Genomic DNA, 15,464 nt, shown 5'->3' on the forward strand with positions numbered 1-15,464 from the left:
GCAGGATCGTGGGGTACTCAGTACCGGTTCCGATACTTAAAGGGATGTGTCACGGTGGCGGCGACCCAGTCTGTGACCCTGGCTGCCCATGTTAAAGGGACTGTCTTTAAAGGGGTTAGTTGAATAATAAACATTTGGGACGCCACCTGTGGTATTCGGTCAGGGGTGACCGACCCTGCTTAAAGGGGTCCACTGGGGTAATGTTATGGCAGCTGGGATGGTATGGCTTCCCACAGGTGAAGCAGGGCTCCCAGTGTAATAGAGGAAGATGGTGATAGGTGGTGTAGTAAGAAACGGAGGACACATGGTTGCAGTCTCTTTACCTCTTTACTTGGTTCAAGGCAGCCACAGTCCAGGGTATCGGATCACGGATGCTGGTGTGGTCCGGCCAGCTTGGAAGCAAATTAGGAATCCCTCTAACCAGGTGGGGTTGGAAGCCTTCCTTCTAGCGCTGTGGTGTTGTAGTCCCTTGCTACCGTAGGCCTCACACAAGGTCCTCACATTTTCTCTCTGTTCCCCTTTAGGTAGGACACTACCCGCATGACAGGTAGCTCGAGCCTTTTTATAGGATCTCTGACACAACCTGAGTTCTATTTGCTACTGTGTCCGCAGTTGTTAATGGTGGACCGGTAACTTGCAATCAGCTGTCCACCGGTTTCTGCCATGGGGCATGAAGTTACTCCCACAACCTCTGTCTTCCGGCTACCGGTATCTGCGCTCAGCATGGAGGAAGCCCAGTCGCAGCTTCTCTCTCCAGCTCTTTACTCTCCTGTGTTTCTTCTCCCTCTCAGTCTCCTACAGACTGCTCTGCTTTCTTTTGCCTTCACAGGAGCCGCAGAATCACTTGTCTCCCCGGATCCAGCTTTCCTTCCTCTCCTCTCACCAACTCCCTAACTCTCCCCAACTGCCTAGCAAATGCCTAGCAACTGACTCCTCCTCCCGACCAGAGAGAGCAGCTCCCCTGAAGTCGGGTGTAGAGCTCCCCCTTCTGGCCTGGAGTCAGAACGGTGTTGTATATGCTGAATATCTGTTAAAGGGATCCTTCCTCGCTTCCAAGCATGACATCACTCTCCCCATGTGGAAAGCAATGCCACTGTAACAACTGGTTACCTGAGGTGTTCCACAGGCACCGGCTGATGAATACTCCTATCAGCCGCCACCTGCTCTCACTGTTATTAGCGGCAGCAGGCATAGGCTGATATGCGCAGTAGTCCCATCAGCTGACGCTAGTGATCGGTGGTAAACGTTTTACCTCCCATCACAACTGCGGGTGATTTTTCCTCCAATCAGAAGCAGTGTTTTCCGCATTGTCATGCACTCCTTGCAGAGACAAGATGCTGCGGACCCCAGACTGGGAGAAATGGGTGTGCGACGCTGCAGGTTTTCGGTGGTATGAGGGCTCCGCCAACATTTTGTGAAAGCCTGGAGCCCCGTTCTTCCATGGTTTACTTTGCGGTGGACTCCGGGAAAATGGCAGCCGGGACAGTGCATGCGCAGATGGAGATCTTGACGACGACATCTCCATCTGTGCATGTGCGGCCCCCGTCAGCCATTTTCCTGGAGTCCAGCGCAATGTAAGCCATGGAAGTGCGGGGATCCCGGGCTTTCACAAAATTGTGGCAGAGCTCCTGCACCACCGAACACCTGCAGCATCGCACCTCCAAACGCCCCCTCATCCCAGCCTGCGGCCTGCAGCAACGCGCCGCTCTTGCCTCCTCCAGCAGCGACCCTGGGACCCTGCTCCACCACAGCTAGTAAGATATATTTGAATTATAAGATGCACCCATCTTCCCCCCAAATTTTAGGGGAAAAAGTGCATCTTATAATCCGAAAAATACGGTAGTTGGGCTCCAAATATTATAGCTTAACAGGGGGCAGAGTTTGTTTAAATAATCCATTTAATTTCTTTTAGTGTGTCTCAAAGTTGTTAAATGAAGGTGGTGCCATGGATATTTTCTAAAAGCATTTTGATACCTGATGATTATTCAGGCATCTTGACAGATCTCTCCACACGTGACGTCGCGGGCACTGCTCATCTCCCAATGTGAAAGAGAGCGGTACTGGAATATCCCTTTAAAAACTACTTCTATTTTAAAATTTATGGGGCCAATTAATTAAGAATGGCATCGTGAACACTGGTATTAATGAAGGGTTTCACAGAGTACGATGCAGCAAATGCGTTAAGAGGCGGTTGCCACTTAATGAATTTGGTGAATCTTCTTCTGTGCGCCTACCTTAGTAAGCATGTGTTCAGGAACTGCAATAATAATTATGTCATTAAAAACATTACCACTTTCAGAAAATTTGACTAATAGGCAGTGCTATGTTCTATCTGCCTCTGCTTTTCCCCGGCTCCAGCCATCTTGGTGGTTTGATTCAAACTGAAAAAGCCAAAAGTAACAAAATGTTTGTGCAACTCCACATTGCACGAAACAATTTGCTAATTTTCAAAGCAAGCAACGCCAGTTAACTGGTATAAGAGCTTTCATCAATTGCCACCTATAAGTATTCTATCTTTGGAGTCCATTAAGTCAAACCAGAACAATTATGTTTTTTTGACAAATAAGGAAAAGTGAAACCACAGTTACTCTTCATTCTATAAAAATGTGTCCTGTAGTAGTTAATTATTAGGTGGCGTCTGACATTAAAATTTCATTTGGCATCCACTGTAGCAAGGCAATTGTAATATATTGTTAGTATGATTTGTAGAATTGATTGTTAGAGTATTCATTATAATGCTGCTCTCTTATTAATAATAATAATCTTTATTTTTATATAGCGCAAACATATTCCGCAGCTCTTTACAGTTTGCACACATTATCATCATTGTCCCCGATGGGGCTCACAATCTAAATTCCCTAATGGTATGTCTTTGGAATGTGGGAGGAAACCGACGCAAACATGGGGATAACATACAAACTCCTTGCAGATGTTGTCCTTAGTGGGATTTGAACCCAGGACTCCAGTGATGCAAGGCTGCAGTGCTAACCACTGAGCCACCGTGCTGCCCTATGTTGATTTTTTTTCTTCTTTGTATGATTATATTTATTGCTATCTACATTTATCATTTAAATCTGCTGTTTTTGTATTATAGATTCTAGCAAAATTCAAAGGGTTGGACTGGAAAAACCTGATGAAACTAGGAGATCTCCAGCGCAGTCTTGGTGTTCCAGTTGAAGAAATGTTTGCTATTGTTGAGGAGGTCCTACATCCTGAGCCCTATACACGGGAAGAAGTATGTGATACTTTGGGAATATGCTTGAATGATCTATGTGCCACCATCTTAAGTCAAAATACACAGGATGGTAAGAAACACATTTTTTTAAGCTTTAAATCTTTTATACGCTCTTGTGAGCGAACCCTGAAGTTGAGAGTCTGCACTTTAAGCCCATATTGATTATATAACTGTATCTTGAATATGCCAAAATGTCACTTTCCAAATATTTCTGGACTTAACCGTATTTGGGCCATTAGCTGTCTAACCTTAAAAGTAAAGGATAGAACTGCTAGTTCCAGATTCGGTTCCTTATACAGATTTCTGATGTCTGAAATGAGGGAAAAGATCTATACACAGTAGAAACATGACAGGACATTACCACTACATGTGTAGCTGGGTACCCCTATCACTACATTTCTGCCAATATAGGGGAGGATTGTATATGTGCAAGTCTATTTGGGTTCAGGTACGAGAGTAATAGTGTTTTCTTATTTTATTCTATAAGGTAAATGTATTTGACCAACCGAAACTGTGCTAATTTCAACACATCTATGGAGTATATGTGCCCAAATTCTTTTTCCCAATTATCCTTATTAAAAGGCAATTTGTCTTCAGAGGCAGAATGAAACAGAGCATTATAGGCAAGAAGAAAGGCTATTTATGCTCTTTTTTGGTTGGTTAAATGCAACTTGTAGAGACAATTCTATAGGATGGGGACCTTGAAGGCTAAAGGATGATTTGATAGAAAGTATTGGATTTGAAGGTATTGACAGAGGTAACTCATAGAGGTTGTATTACTCTCCAAAGGACAATAGTGTATGATATTTATATGATTTACTTAAATTATGAATGACCCGTGACAGGCACAGTTTGAGGTTTTAATGAGTAGACTGAAATTCAAATGTCAGCAAGGGGACACAAGATAAGGGTAGCAAAAACAGTTTTGTGAGGAGTAAATTATACCACAAGTGGTCCCATATTAATTGTTCCCTTAGAGAATTTTTGACTTAATACTTTTAACCCCTTAACGATCGCTGATACGTTTTTTAACGGCGGCAGTTAACAGTACTTATGCCTCAGCGCTGCTTTTTTTAAGGCGCTGAGAAATAAGTGTATAGCGCCCCAAGCGTCGGAATTTCTCCGAGGTCTCTGCTGAGAACATGATTTGGGTTGGTTTTTACTGACCCCAGTGTTGCGATCGCCGTTATTAGCAGAATAACGGTGACCGTAAAAAAAAGAAGTCTGATTTCCCATTTAATTTCTCTCTCTGCTGATGTGATCACACATCAGAGGAGAGAAAGAAACGGGGTCCCCCGATCACTCCCGATACCTCCGATGTCCCTGCATTCCCCAGTAAAGTCCCTATGCCAGCGGCGTCTTTATCCGAGAAGAAAATGGCTGGCACATGCGCAGTGCGCCCACCAAGATCTGGTGGCCGGCACCCGGCAAAAATAGGAAATTTTTCCTATTGGTTCATTTTATCACTGTGATAGACCCCTATCACAGTGAACAAAATTAAAAAAAATAGTAACTAAAAACACCCTTTATCACCACCTTAGTAAGGTAAAAATAATTTTTTTTTCATTAGGGTTAGAGTAGGGTTAGGGTTGAGGCTAGGATTAGGGTTGTGGTTATGGTTGGGATTATGGTTAGTGCTGGGATTAGGGTTAGTGGTGTGCTGGGGTTAGGGTTGGAGTTAGAATTGGGAGGGGGTTCTACTGTTTAGGTACATCAGGGGGTCTCTAAACGCGACCACCATTGATTCCAGCCAATTTTGCCAAATGGTGCTCAATCCCTTCTGAGCACTGCCATGCGCCCAAAAAGTGTCTATCCCCCATATATGGGTTATCGACGTACTCAGGAGAAATCACACAACAAATTTTGTAGTCCATTTTCTCCTGATACCCTTGTGGAAAAAAAAATTGGTTCCAAAGTAAAAAATTTTTGTGAAAAAAGTAAAATGTTCATTTTTTCCTTCCACATTACTTTACTTCTCGTGAAGCACCTGAAGGGTTAATAAACTTCTTAAATGTGGTTTTGAGCACCTTGAGTGGTGCATTTTTTAGAATGGTGTCACTTTTGAGTATTTTCTGTTATATTGACCAACCAAAGTCACTTCAAATGTGAGGTGGTCCCTAAAAGAAAATGGTTTTGTAAAGTTTGTTGGAAAAATGAGAAATTGCTGGTCAATTTTTAACCTTTATAACGTCCTAGCAAAGAAAAAATTATGTTGCCAAAATTGTGCTGATGTAAAGTTGACATGTGGAAAATGTTATTTATTAACTATTTTGTGTGACACCACTCTCCGATTTAAGGGTACAAAAATTAAGTTTGAAAATTGCTACATTTTTTCCAAATTTCCATTTTTTTCATAAATAAATGCAAATTTTACCACTAACATGAAGTACAATATGTCACGAAAAAAACTGTCTCAGAATCAGTGGGATACGTTGAAATGTTCAAGAGCTATAACTTCATAAAGTGATAGTGGTCAGAATTGTAAAAATTGGCTTGGTCATTAAGTACCAAACTGGCTCTGTCACTAAGCGGTTAAAGCTGAAGTGGCTGAAAATATTTTTAAAGAGTTATGCCTCAACGATTACCCACTTCTGTTCAGAGATCAAAACCCGTAAGTGTTTTGCTTGGTCTATAAAGCAAGCCTGAAGGTATTTGATGCAGTCAGGGACTTCCTTACCCCACTGTTTAAGAGCATGAAACAGTGTTTATTTTTTAATGTGTTGCCCAAGATAAACTGTAACATATCCACCGGTGGCGATAAAGTAAACCAACTGGATATAGAAAGAGGTATACAACAGAATTTATTCTTTATGACATGAGGATTTTGACCTTGTTTATTCTAGCAATCTAAGAAAATTGAGTTTTCAAGTACCTGTTGTAGTCCTGTTTTAACCCCTTCACCCCCAAGGCTGTTTGCACCATCAAACCAGACCAAATTTTACAATTCTGACAAGTGTCACTTTATGAGGTAGTAATTCTGGAACGCTACAATGGATCCCACTGAGACTGTTTGTTCATGACGTATTGAAAAGTTTATTTGATATGACTTGTGTTTATTTGTGCAAATAGCAGAAATTTGTCAAAATTTGATTTTGAATTCGACTTTATGCATTTGACTTTTTGAATGCAAAATTTTCTGGAATAATTAGCGGACACCATGTCATGTTTGCAAACAAAAATAATCCAGCACTTCATATTTATCAGGGCCAAAGGTTTAAGAATTATCAAGACCTTTCCCATATGTTAAATTGGCATATCGCCAGGGAAATACTCCAATACACACTTTCAACACAAAGAAGGAAACAGAGTATATACAGTGGGGCAAAAAAGTATTTAGTCAGTCAGCAATAGTGCAAGTTCCACCACTTAAAAAGATGAGAGGCGTCTGTAATTTACATCATAGGTAGACCTCAACTATGGGAGACAAACTGAGAAAAAAAAATCCAGAAAATCACATTGTCTGTTTTTTTTATCATTTTATTTGCATATTATGGTGGAAAATAAGTATTTGGTCAGAAACAAAATTTCATCTCAATACTTTGTAATATATCCTTTGTTGGCAATGACAGAGGTCAATGGTTTTCTGTAAGTCTTCACAAGGTTGCCACACACTGTTGTTGGTATGTTGGCCCATTCCTCCATGCAGATCTCCTCTAGAGCAGTGATGTTTTTGGCTTTTCGCTTGGCAACACGGACTTTCAACTCCCTCCAAAGGTTTTCTATAGGGTTGAGATCTGGAGACTGGCTAGGCCACTCCAGGACCTTGAAATGCTTCTTACGAAGCCACTCCTTCATTGCCCTGGCGGTGTGCTTTGGATCATTGTCATGTTGAAAGACCCAGCCACGTTTCATCTTCAATGCCCTTGCTGATGGAAGGAGGTTTGCACTCAAAATCTCACGATACATGGCCCCATTCATTCTTTCATGTACCCGGATCAGTCGTCAAGGCCCCTTTGCAGAGAAACAGCCCCAAAGCATGATGTTTCCACCACCATGCTTTACAGTAGGTATGGTGTTTGATGGATGCAACTCAGTATTCTTTTTCCTCCAAACACGACAAGTTGTGTTTCTACCAAACAGTTCCAGTTTGGTTTCATCAGACCATAGGACATTCTCCCAAAACTCCTCTGGATCATCCAAATGCTCTCTAGCAAACTTCAGACGGGCCCGGACATGTACTGGCTTAAGCAGTGGGACACGTCTGGCACTGCAGGATCTGAGTCCATGGTGGCGTAGTGTGTTACTTATGGTAGGCCTTGTTACATTGGTCCCAGCTCTCTGCAGTTCATTCACTAGGTCCCCCCGCGTGGTTCTGGGATTTTTGCTCACCGTTCTTGTGATCATTCTGACCCCACGGGGTGGGATTTTTCGTGGAGCCCCAGATCGAGGGAGATTATCAGTGGTCTTGTATGTCTTCCATTTTCTAATTATTGCTCCCACAGTTAATTTCTTCACTCCAAGCTGGTTGGCTATTGCAGATTCAGTCTTCCCAGCCTAGTGCAGGGCTACAATTTTGTTTCTGGTGTCCTTTGACAGCTCTTTGGTCTTCACCATAGTGGAGTTTGGAGTCAGACTGTTTGAGGGTGTGCACAGGTGTCTTTTTATACTGATAACAAGTTTAAACAGGTGCCATTACTACAGGTAATGAGTGGAGGAAAGAGGAGACTCTTAAAGAAGAAGTTACAGGTCTGTGAGAGCCAGAAATCTTGATTGTTTGTTTCTGACCAAATACTTATTTTCCACCATAATATGCAAATAAAATGTTAAAAAAAACAGACAATGTGATTTTCTGGATTTTTTTTTCTCAGTTTGTCTCCCATAGTTGAGGTCTACCTATGATGTAAATTACAGACGCCTCTCATCTTTTTAAGTGGTGGAACTTGCACTATTGCTGACTGACTAAATACTTTTTTGCCCCACTGTGTACAGTTAGGTCCATATATATTTGGACAGAGACAACATTTTTCTAATTTTGGTTATAGACATTACCACAATGAATTTTAAACAACGCAATTTAGATTCAGTTGATGTTCAGACTTTCAGCTTTCATTTGAGGGTATCCACATTAAAATTGGATGAAGGGTTTAGGAGTTTCAGCTCCTTAGCATGCTGTCATGATCCCAATGGCAGGGGATCACAAAAGGACAAGCACAAAAACAAAACAAGCTCTATGGTGATGGAACCTGAGCTGACCGCGATCCTGAACCTAAACACACAACTAGCAGTAGCCGGGGAACGTGCCTACGATGATTCCTAGACGTCTCGCGCCAGCCGAAGGATTAACTTCCCCTATAAGAAGAAACACAGACCTCACTTGCCTCCAGAGAAACACCCCACAGAAATAGCAGCCCCCCACATGTAATAACGGTGAAATGAGAGGAAAGCACATACGTAGTTATGAAAATAGAATCAGCAAAAATGAGGCCCGCTAAAGCTAGATAGCAGAGGATACAAAAGTGAACTGCGCGGTCAGCGAAAAACCCTTCAAAAAACCATCCTGAAATTACTTGAACTCATGTGCCAACTCATGGAACATGAGGAGTAATTTCAGCCCACTAGAGCAACCAACAGCAAGGAATCACATCTCTGCAAGCTGGACTAAGACAAAAATTAAGCAAAACGTGGAACAGGAAAATCAAAACTTAGCTTGTCCTGAAGATAACAGACGCAGGGAGCAGAGGTAAAAAGACACGCTGATTACATTGATAGCCGGCGAGGAATTGACAAAAAAGCCAGGTTAAATAGGAAACTCCCATAACCTGATGGAACAGGTGGACACCAGAGACCGCAGAGAACACAAGTCACCCAGTACCATCAGTAACCACCAGAGGGAGCCCAAAAACAGAACTCACAACAGCATGCGCCATCCTGTTTTTAAAGGGACCAAAAGTAATTGGACAATTGACTCCAAGGCTATTTTATGGATAGGTGTGGGCAATCCCTTCATTATGTCATTCTCAATTAAGCAGATAAAAGGCCTGGAGTTGATTTGAGGTGTGGTGCTTGCATTTGGAAGGTTTTGCTGTGAAGTAAACATGCGGTCAAAGGAGCTCTCCATGCAGGTGAAACAAGCCCTCCTTAAGCTGCAAAAACAGAAAAAAACTCATCCGAGAAATTGCTACATTATTAACCCCTTTACCCCCAAGGGTGGTTTGCACGTTAATGACCGGGCCAATTTTTACAATTCTGACCACTGTCCCTTTATGAGGTTATAACTCTGGAACGCTTCAATGGATCCTGGTGATTCTGACATTGTTTTCTCGTGACATATTGTACTTCATGACAATGGTAAAAATTATTTGATAGTACCTGCGTTTATTTGTGAAAAAAACGGAAATTTGGCGAAAATTATGAAAATTTCGCAATTTTCCAACTTTGAATTTTTATGCAATTAAATCACAGAGATATGTCACACAAAATACTTAATAAGTAACATTTCCCACATGTCTACTTTACATCAGCACAATTTTGGAACCAAAATTTTTTTTTGTTAGGGAGTTATAAGGGTTAAAAGTTGACCAGCAATTTCTCATTTCTACAACACCATTTTATTTTAGGGACCACATCTCATTTGAAGTCATTTTGAGGGGTCTATATGATAGAAAATACCCAAGTGTGACACCATTCTAAAAACTACACCCCTCAAGGTGCTCAAAACCATATTCAAGAAGTTTATTAACCCTTCTGGTGCTTCACAGGAATTTTTTGAATGTTTAAATAAAAATGAACATTTAACTTTTTTTCACAAAAAATTTAATTCAGCTCCAATTTGTTTTATTTTACCAAGGGTAACAGGAGAAAATGGACCCCAAACATTGTTGTACAATTTGTCCTGAGTATGCCAATACCCCACATGTGGGGGTAAACCACTGTTTGGGCGCATGGCAGAGCTCGGAAGCGAAGGAGTGCCATTTGACTTTTCAATGCAAAATTGACTGGAATTGAGATGGGACGCCATGTTTCGTTTGGAGAGCCCCTGATGTGGCTAAACATTGAAATCCCCCACAAGTGACACCATTTTGGAAAGTAGACCCCCTAAGGAACTAATCTAGAGGTGTGGTGAGCACTTTGACCCAACAAGTGCTTCACAGAAGTTTATAATGTAGAACCGTAAAAATAAAAAATCATATTTTTTCACAAAAATTATCTTTTCGCCCCCAATTTTTTATTTTCCCAAGGGTAAGAGAAGAAATTGGACCCCAAAAGTTGTTGTACAATTTGTCCTGAGTACGCTGATAGCCCATATGTGGGGGTAAACCACTGTTTGGGCGGATGGGAGAGCTCGGAAGGGAAGGAGCGCCGTTTGACTTTTCAATGCAAAATTGACAGGAATTGAGATGGGACGTCATGTTGCGTTTGAAGAGCCACTGATGTGCCTAAACATTGAAACCCCCCACAAGTGACACCATTTTGGAAAGTAGACCCCCTAAGGAACTTATCTAGAGGTGTGGTGAGCACTTTGACCCACCAAGTGCTTCACAGAAGTTTATAATGTAGAACCGTAAAAATAAAAAATCATATTTTTTCACAAAAATTATCTTTTTGCCCCCAATTTTTTATTTTCCCAAGGGTAAGAGAAGAAATTGGACCCCAAAAGTTGTTGTACAATTTGTCCTGAGTACGCTGATACCCCATATGTGGGGGTAAACCACTGTTTGGGTGGATGGGAGAGCTCGGAAGGGAAGGAGCGCCGTTTGACTTTTCAAAGCAAAATTGACAGGAATTGAGATGGGACGCCATGTTGCGTTTGAAGAGCCACTGATGTGCCTAAACATTGAAACCCCCCACAAATGACACCATTTTGGAAAGTAGACCCCCTAAGGAACTTATCTAGAGGTGTGGTGAGCACTTTGACCCACCAAGTGCTTCACAGAAGTTTATAATGCAGAGCCGTAAAAATAAAACAAAATTTTTTTCCCACAAAAATTATTTTTTTAGCCCCCAGTTTTGTATTTTCCTGAGGGTAACAGGAGAAATTGGACCCCAAAATTTGTTGCCCAATTTGTCCTGAGTGCGATGATACACCATATGTGGGGGGAACCACTGTTTGGGCACATGGGAGGGCTCAGAAGGGAAGGAGTGCCATTTGAATGCAGACTTAGATGGAATGGTCTGCAGGTGTCACATTGCGTTTGCAGAGCCCCTAATGTACCTAAACAGTAGAAACCCCCCACAAGTGACACCATTTTGGAAAGTAGACCCCCTTAGGAACTTATCTAGATGTGTGCTGAGCGCTTTGACCCACCAAGGGCTTCACAGAAGTTTATAATGGAGAGCCGTAAAAATAAAACAAAAATTTTTTCCCACAAAAATTATTTTTTAGCCCCCAGTTTTGTATTTTCCCGAGGGTAACAGGAGAAATTCGACCCCACAATTTGTTGTCCAATTTGTCCTGAGTGCGCTGATACCCCATATGTGGGGGGGAACCACTGTTTGGGCGCATGGGAGGGCTCGGAAGGGAAGGAGCTCCATTTGGAATGAGGACTTAGATGGAATGGTCTGCAGGTGTCACATTGCATTTGCAGAGCCCCTAATGTACCTAAACAGTAGAAACCTCCCACAAGTGACACCATTTTGGAAACTAGACCCCCTAAGGAACTCATCTAGATGTGTTGTGATAGCTTTGAACCCCCAAGTGTTTCACTACAGTTTGTAACGCAGAGCCGTGAAAATTAAAAAAAAAAATCTTTCCCCCCAAAATTATTTTTTAGCCCCCAGTTTTGTATTTTCCCGAGGGTAAGAGGAGAAATTCGACCCCAAAAGTTGTTGTCCAATTTGTCCTGAGTACGCTGATACCCCGTATGTTGGGGGAAACCAACGTTTGAGCGCATGGCAGAGCTCGGAAGGGAAGGAGCGCCATTTGGAATGCAGACTTAGATGGAATGGTCTGCAGACGTCACATTGCGTTTGCAGAACCCCTAATGTACCTAAACAGTAGAAACCCCCCACAAGTGACCCCATATTGGAAACTAGACCCCCCCAGGGAACTAATCTAGATGTGTTGTGAGAACTTTGAACCCCCAAGTGTTTCACTACAGTTTATCACGCAGAGCCGTGAAAATAAAAAATCTTTTTTTTTCCCACAAAAAATATGTTTTAGCCCCGAGTTTTGTATTTTCCCAAGGGTAGCAGGAGAAATTGGACCCCAAAAGTTGTTGTCCTATTTGTCCTGAGTACGCTGATACCCCATATGTTGGGGTAAACCCCTGTTTGGGCACACGGGAGAGCTCGGAAGGGAAGAAGCACTGTTTTACTTTTTCAACGCAGAATTGGCTGGAATTGAGATCGGACGCCATGTCGCGTTTGGAGAGCCCCTGATGTGCCTAAACAGTGGAAACCCCCCAATTATAACTGAAACCCTAATCCAAACACATCCCTAACCCTAATCCCAACAGTAACCCTAACCACACCTCTAACCCTGACACACCCCTAACCCTAATCCCAACCCTATTCCCAACCGTAAATGTAATCTAAACCCTAACTGTAACTTTAGCCCCAACCCAAACTGTAGCCCTAGCCCTAACCCTAGCCCTAACCCTAACCCTAGCCCTAGCCCTAACCCTAGCCCTAACCCTAGCCCTAACCCTAGCCCTAACCCTAACCCTAGCCCTAAACCTAGCCCTAACCATAACCCTAACCCTAGCCCTAACCCTAGCCCTAACCCTAGCCCTAACTCTAACCCTAGCCCTAATGGGAAAATGGAAATAAATACATTTTTTTAATTTTTCCCTAACTAAGGGGGTGATGAAGGGGGGTTTGATTTACTTTTATAGCGGGTTTTTTAGCGGATTTTTATGATTGGCAGCCGTCACACACACTGAAAGACGCTTTTTATTGCAAAAAATATTTTTTGCGTTACCACATTTTGAGAGCTATAATTTTTCTATATTTTGGTCCACAGAGTCATTTGTGGTCTTGTTTTTTGCGGGACGAGTTGATGTTTTTATTGGTAACATTTTCGGGCACGTGACATTTTTTGATCGCTTTTTATTCCGATTTTTGTGAGGCAGAATGACCAAAAACCAGCTATTCATGAATTTCTTTTGGGGGAGGCGTTTATACCGTTCCGCGTTTGGTAAAATTGATGAAGCAGTTTTATTCTTCGGGTCAGTACGATTACAGCGACACCTCATTTATATCATTTTTTTATGTTTTGGCGCTTTTATACGATAAAAACTATTTTATAGAAAAAATAATTATTTTTGCATCGCTTTATTCTCAGGACTATAACTTTTTTATTTTTTTGCTGATGATGCGGTACCATGGTTAGTTATATCTGTCTTTTTGATCGCGTGTTATTCCACTTTTTGTTCGGCGGTATGATAATAAAGCGTTGTTTTTTGCCTCGTTTTTTTTTTTTTTTTTTCTTACGGTGTTTACTTAAGGGGTTAACTAGTGGGCCAGTTTTATAGGTCGGGCCGTTACGGACGCGGCGATACTAAATATGTGTACTTTTATTGTTTTTTTTTTTTATTTAGATAAAGAAATGTATTTATGGGAATAATATATATATTTTTTTTTTCATTATTTTGGAATATTTTTTTTTATTTTTTTTTACACATTTGAAATTTTTTTTTTTTACTTTGTCCCAGGGGGGGACATCACAGATCAGTGATCTGACAGTTTGCACAGCACTCTGTCAGATCACTGATCTGACATGCAGCGCTGCAGCCTTCACAGTGCCTGCTCTGAGCAGGCTCTGTGAAGCCACCTCCCTCCCTGCAGGACCCGGATCCGCGGCCATCTTGGATCCGGGGCTGGAGGGAGCAGGGAGGGAGGTGAGACCCTCGCAGCAACGCGATCACATCGCGTTGCTGCGGGGGGCTCAGGGAAGCCCGCAGGGAGCCCCCTCCCTGCGCGGTGCTTCCCTGTACCGCCGGCACATCGCGATCATCTTTGATCGCGGTGTGCCGGGGGTTAATGTGCCGGGGGCGGTCCGTGACCGCTCCTGGCACATAGTGCCGGATGTCAGCTGCGATAAACAGCTGACACCCGGCCGCGATCGGCGGCGCTCCCCCCGTGAGCGCTGCCGATCGCATATGACGTACTATTGCGTCCTTGGGAAGTAAAGCCCACCCCACATGGACGCAATAGTACGTCTAATGGCAGAAAGGGGTTAAGAGTGGCAAAATCTACAGTTTGGTACATCCTGAGAAAGAAAGAAAGCACTGGTGAACTCATAAATGCAAAAAGACCTGGGCGCCCACGGAAGACAACAGTGGTGGATGATCACAGAATAATCTCCATGGTGAAGAGAAACCCCTTCACAACAGCCAACCAAGTGAACAACACTCTCCAGGAGGTCGGCGTATCAATATCCAAATCTACCATAAAGAGAAGACTACATGAAAGTAAATACAGAGGGTTCACTGCACGGTGCAAGCCACTCATATGTATCAAGAGTAAAAAGGCTAGACTGGACTTTGCTAAAAAACATCTGAAAAAGCCATCACAGTTCGGGAAGAACATTATTTGGACAGATTAAACCAAGATCAACCTCTACCAGAAAGATGGTAAGAGAAAAGTATGGCAAAGGCGTGGTACAGCTCATGAACCAAAGCACACCACATCATCTGTAAAACACGGTGGAGGCAGTGTGATGGCTTGGGCATGCATGGCTGCCAGTGGCACTGGGTCACTAGTGTTTATTGATGATGTGACACAGGACAGAAGCAGCCGAATGACTTCTGAGGTATTCAGAGCCATACTGTGTGCTGATATCCAGCCAAATGCAGCCAAACTGATTGGTCATCGTTTCATACTACAGATGGACAATGGCCCAAAACATAAAGCCAAAGCAACCCAGGAGTTTATTAAAGCAAAGAAGTGGAATATTCTTGAATGGCCAAGTCAGTCACCTGATCTCAACCCAATTGAGCATGCATTTCACTTGTTAAAAACTAAACTTCAGACAGAAATGCCCACAAACAAAAAGCAACTGAAAACCACCGCAGTGAAGGCCTGGCAGAGCATCAAAAAGGAGGAATCACAGCGTCTGGTGATGTCCATGAGTTTAAGACTTCAGGCAGTCATTGCCAACAAAGGGTTTTCAACCAAGTACTAAAAATGAACATTTTATTTAAAATTATTGAATCTGTCCAATTACTTTTGGTCCCTTTAAAAACAGGGTGGCACATGTTAAGGAGCTGAAACGCCTAAACCCTTCATCCAATTTTAATGTGGATACCCTCAAATGAAAGCTGAAAGTCTGAATTTCAACTGCATCTGA

General features: G+C 42.5%; 1 protein-coding gene across 2 annotated transcripts in view; it reads left to right on the top strand.

Annotated features, from left to right (window-relative positions):
* GALK2 (galactokinase 2) overlaps nucleotides 1-15,464 on the top strand; it is a 507,611-nt gene that overhangs the window by 362,354 nt on the left and 129,793 nt on the right. For both annotated transcript variants that reach the window (XM_069766040.1, XM_069766041.1), the window contains exon 8: nucleotides 3,095-3,305. In XM_069766040.1, coding sequence (XP_069622141.1) covers nucleotides 3,095-3,305 — 211 coding nt within the window. The remainder of the gene's footprint in view (nucleotides 1-3,094; nucleotides 3,306-15,464) is intronic.

This window comes from Ranitomeya imitator, chromosome 4 (genome assembly GCF_032444005.1).
Source record: "Ranitomeya imitator isolate aRanImi1 chromosome 4, aRanImi1.pri, whole genome shotgun sequence".
Classification (NCBI taxonomy): domain Eukaryota; kingdom Metazoa; phylum Chordata; class Amphibia; order Anura; family Dendrobatidae; genus Ranitomeya; species Ranitomeya imitator.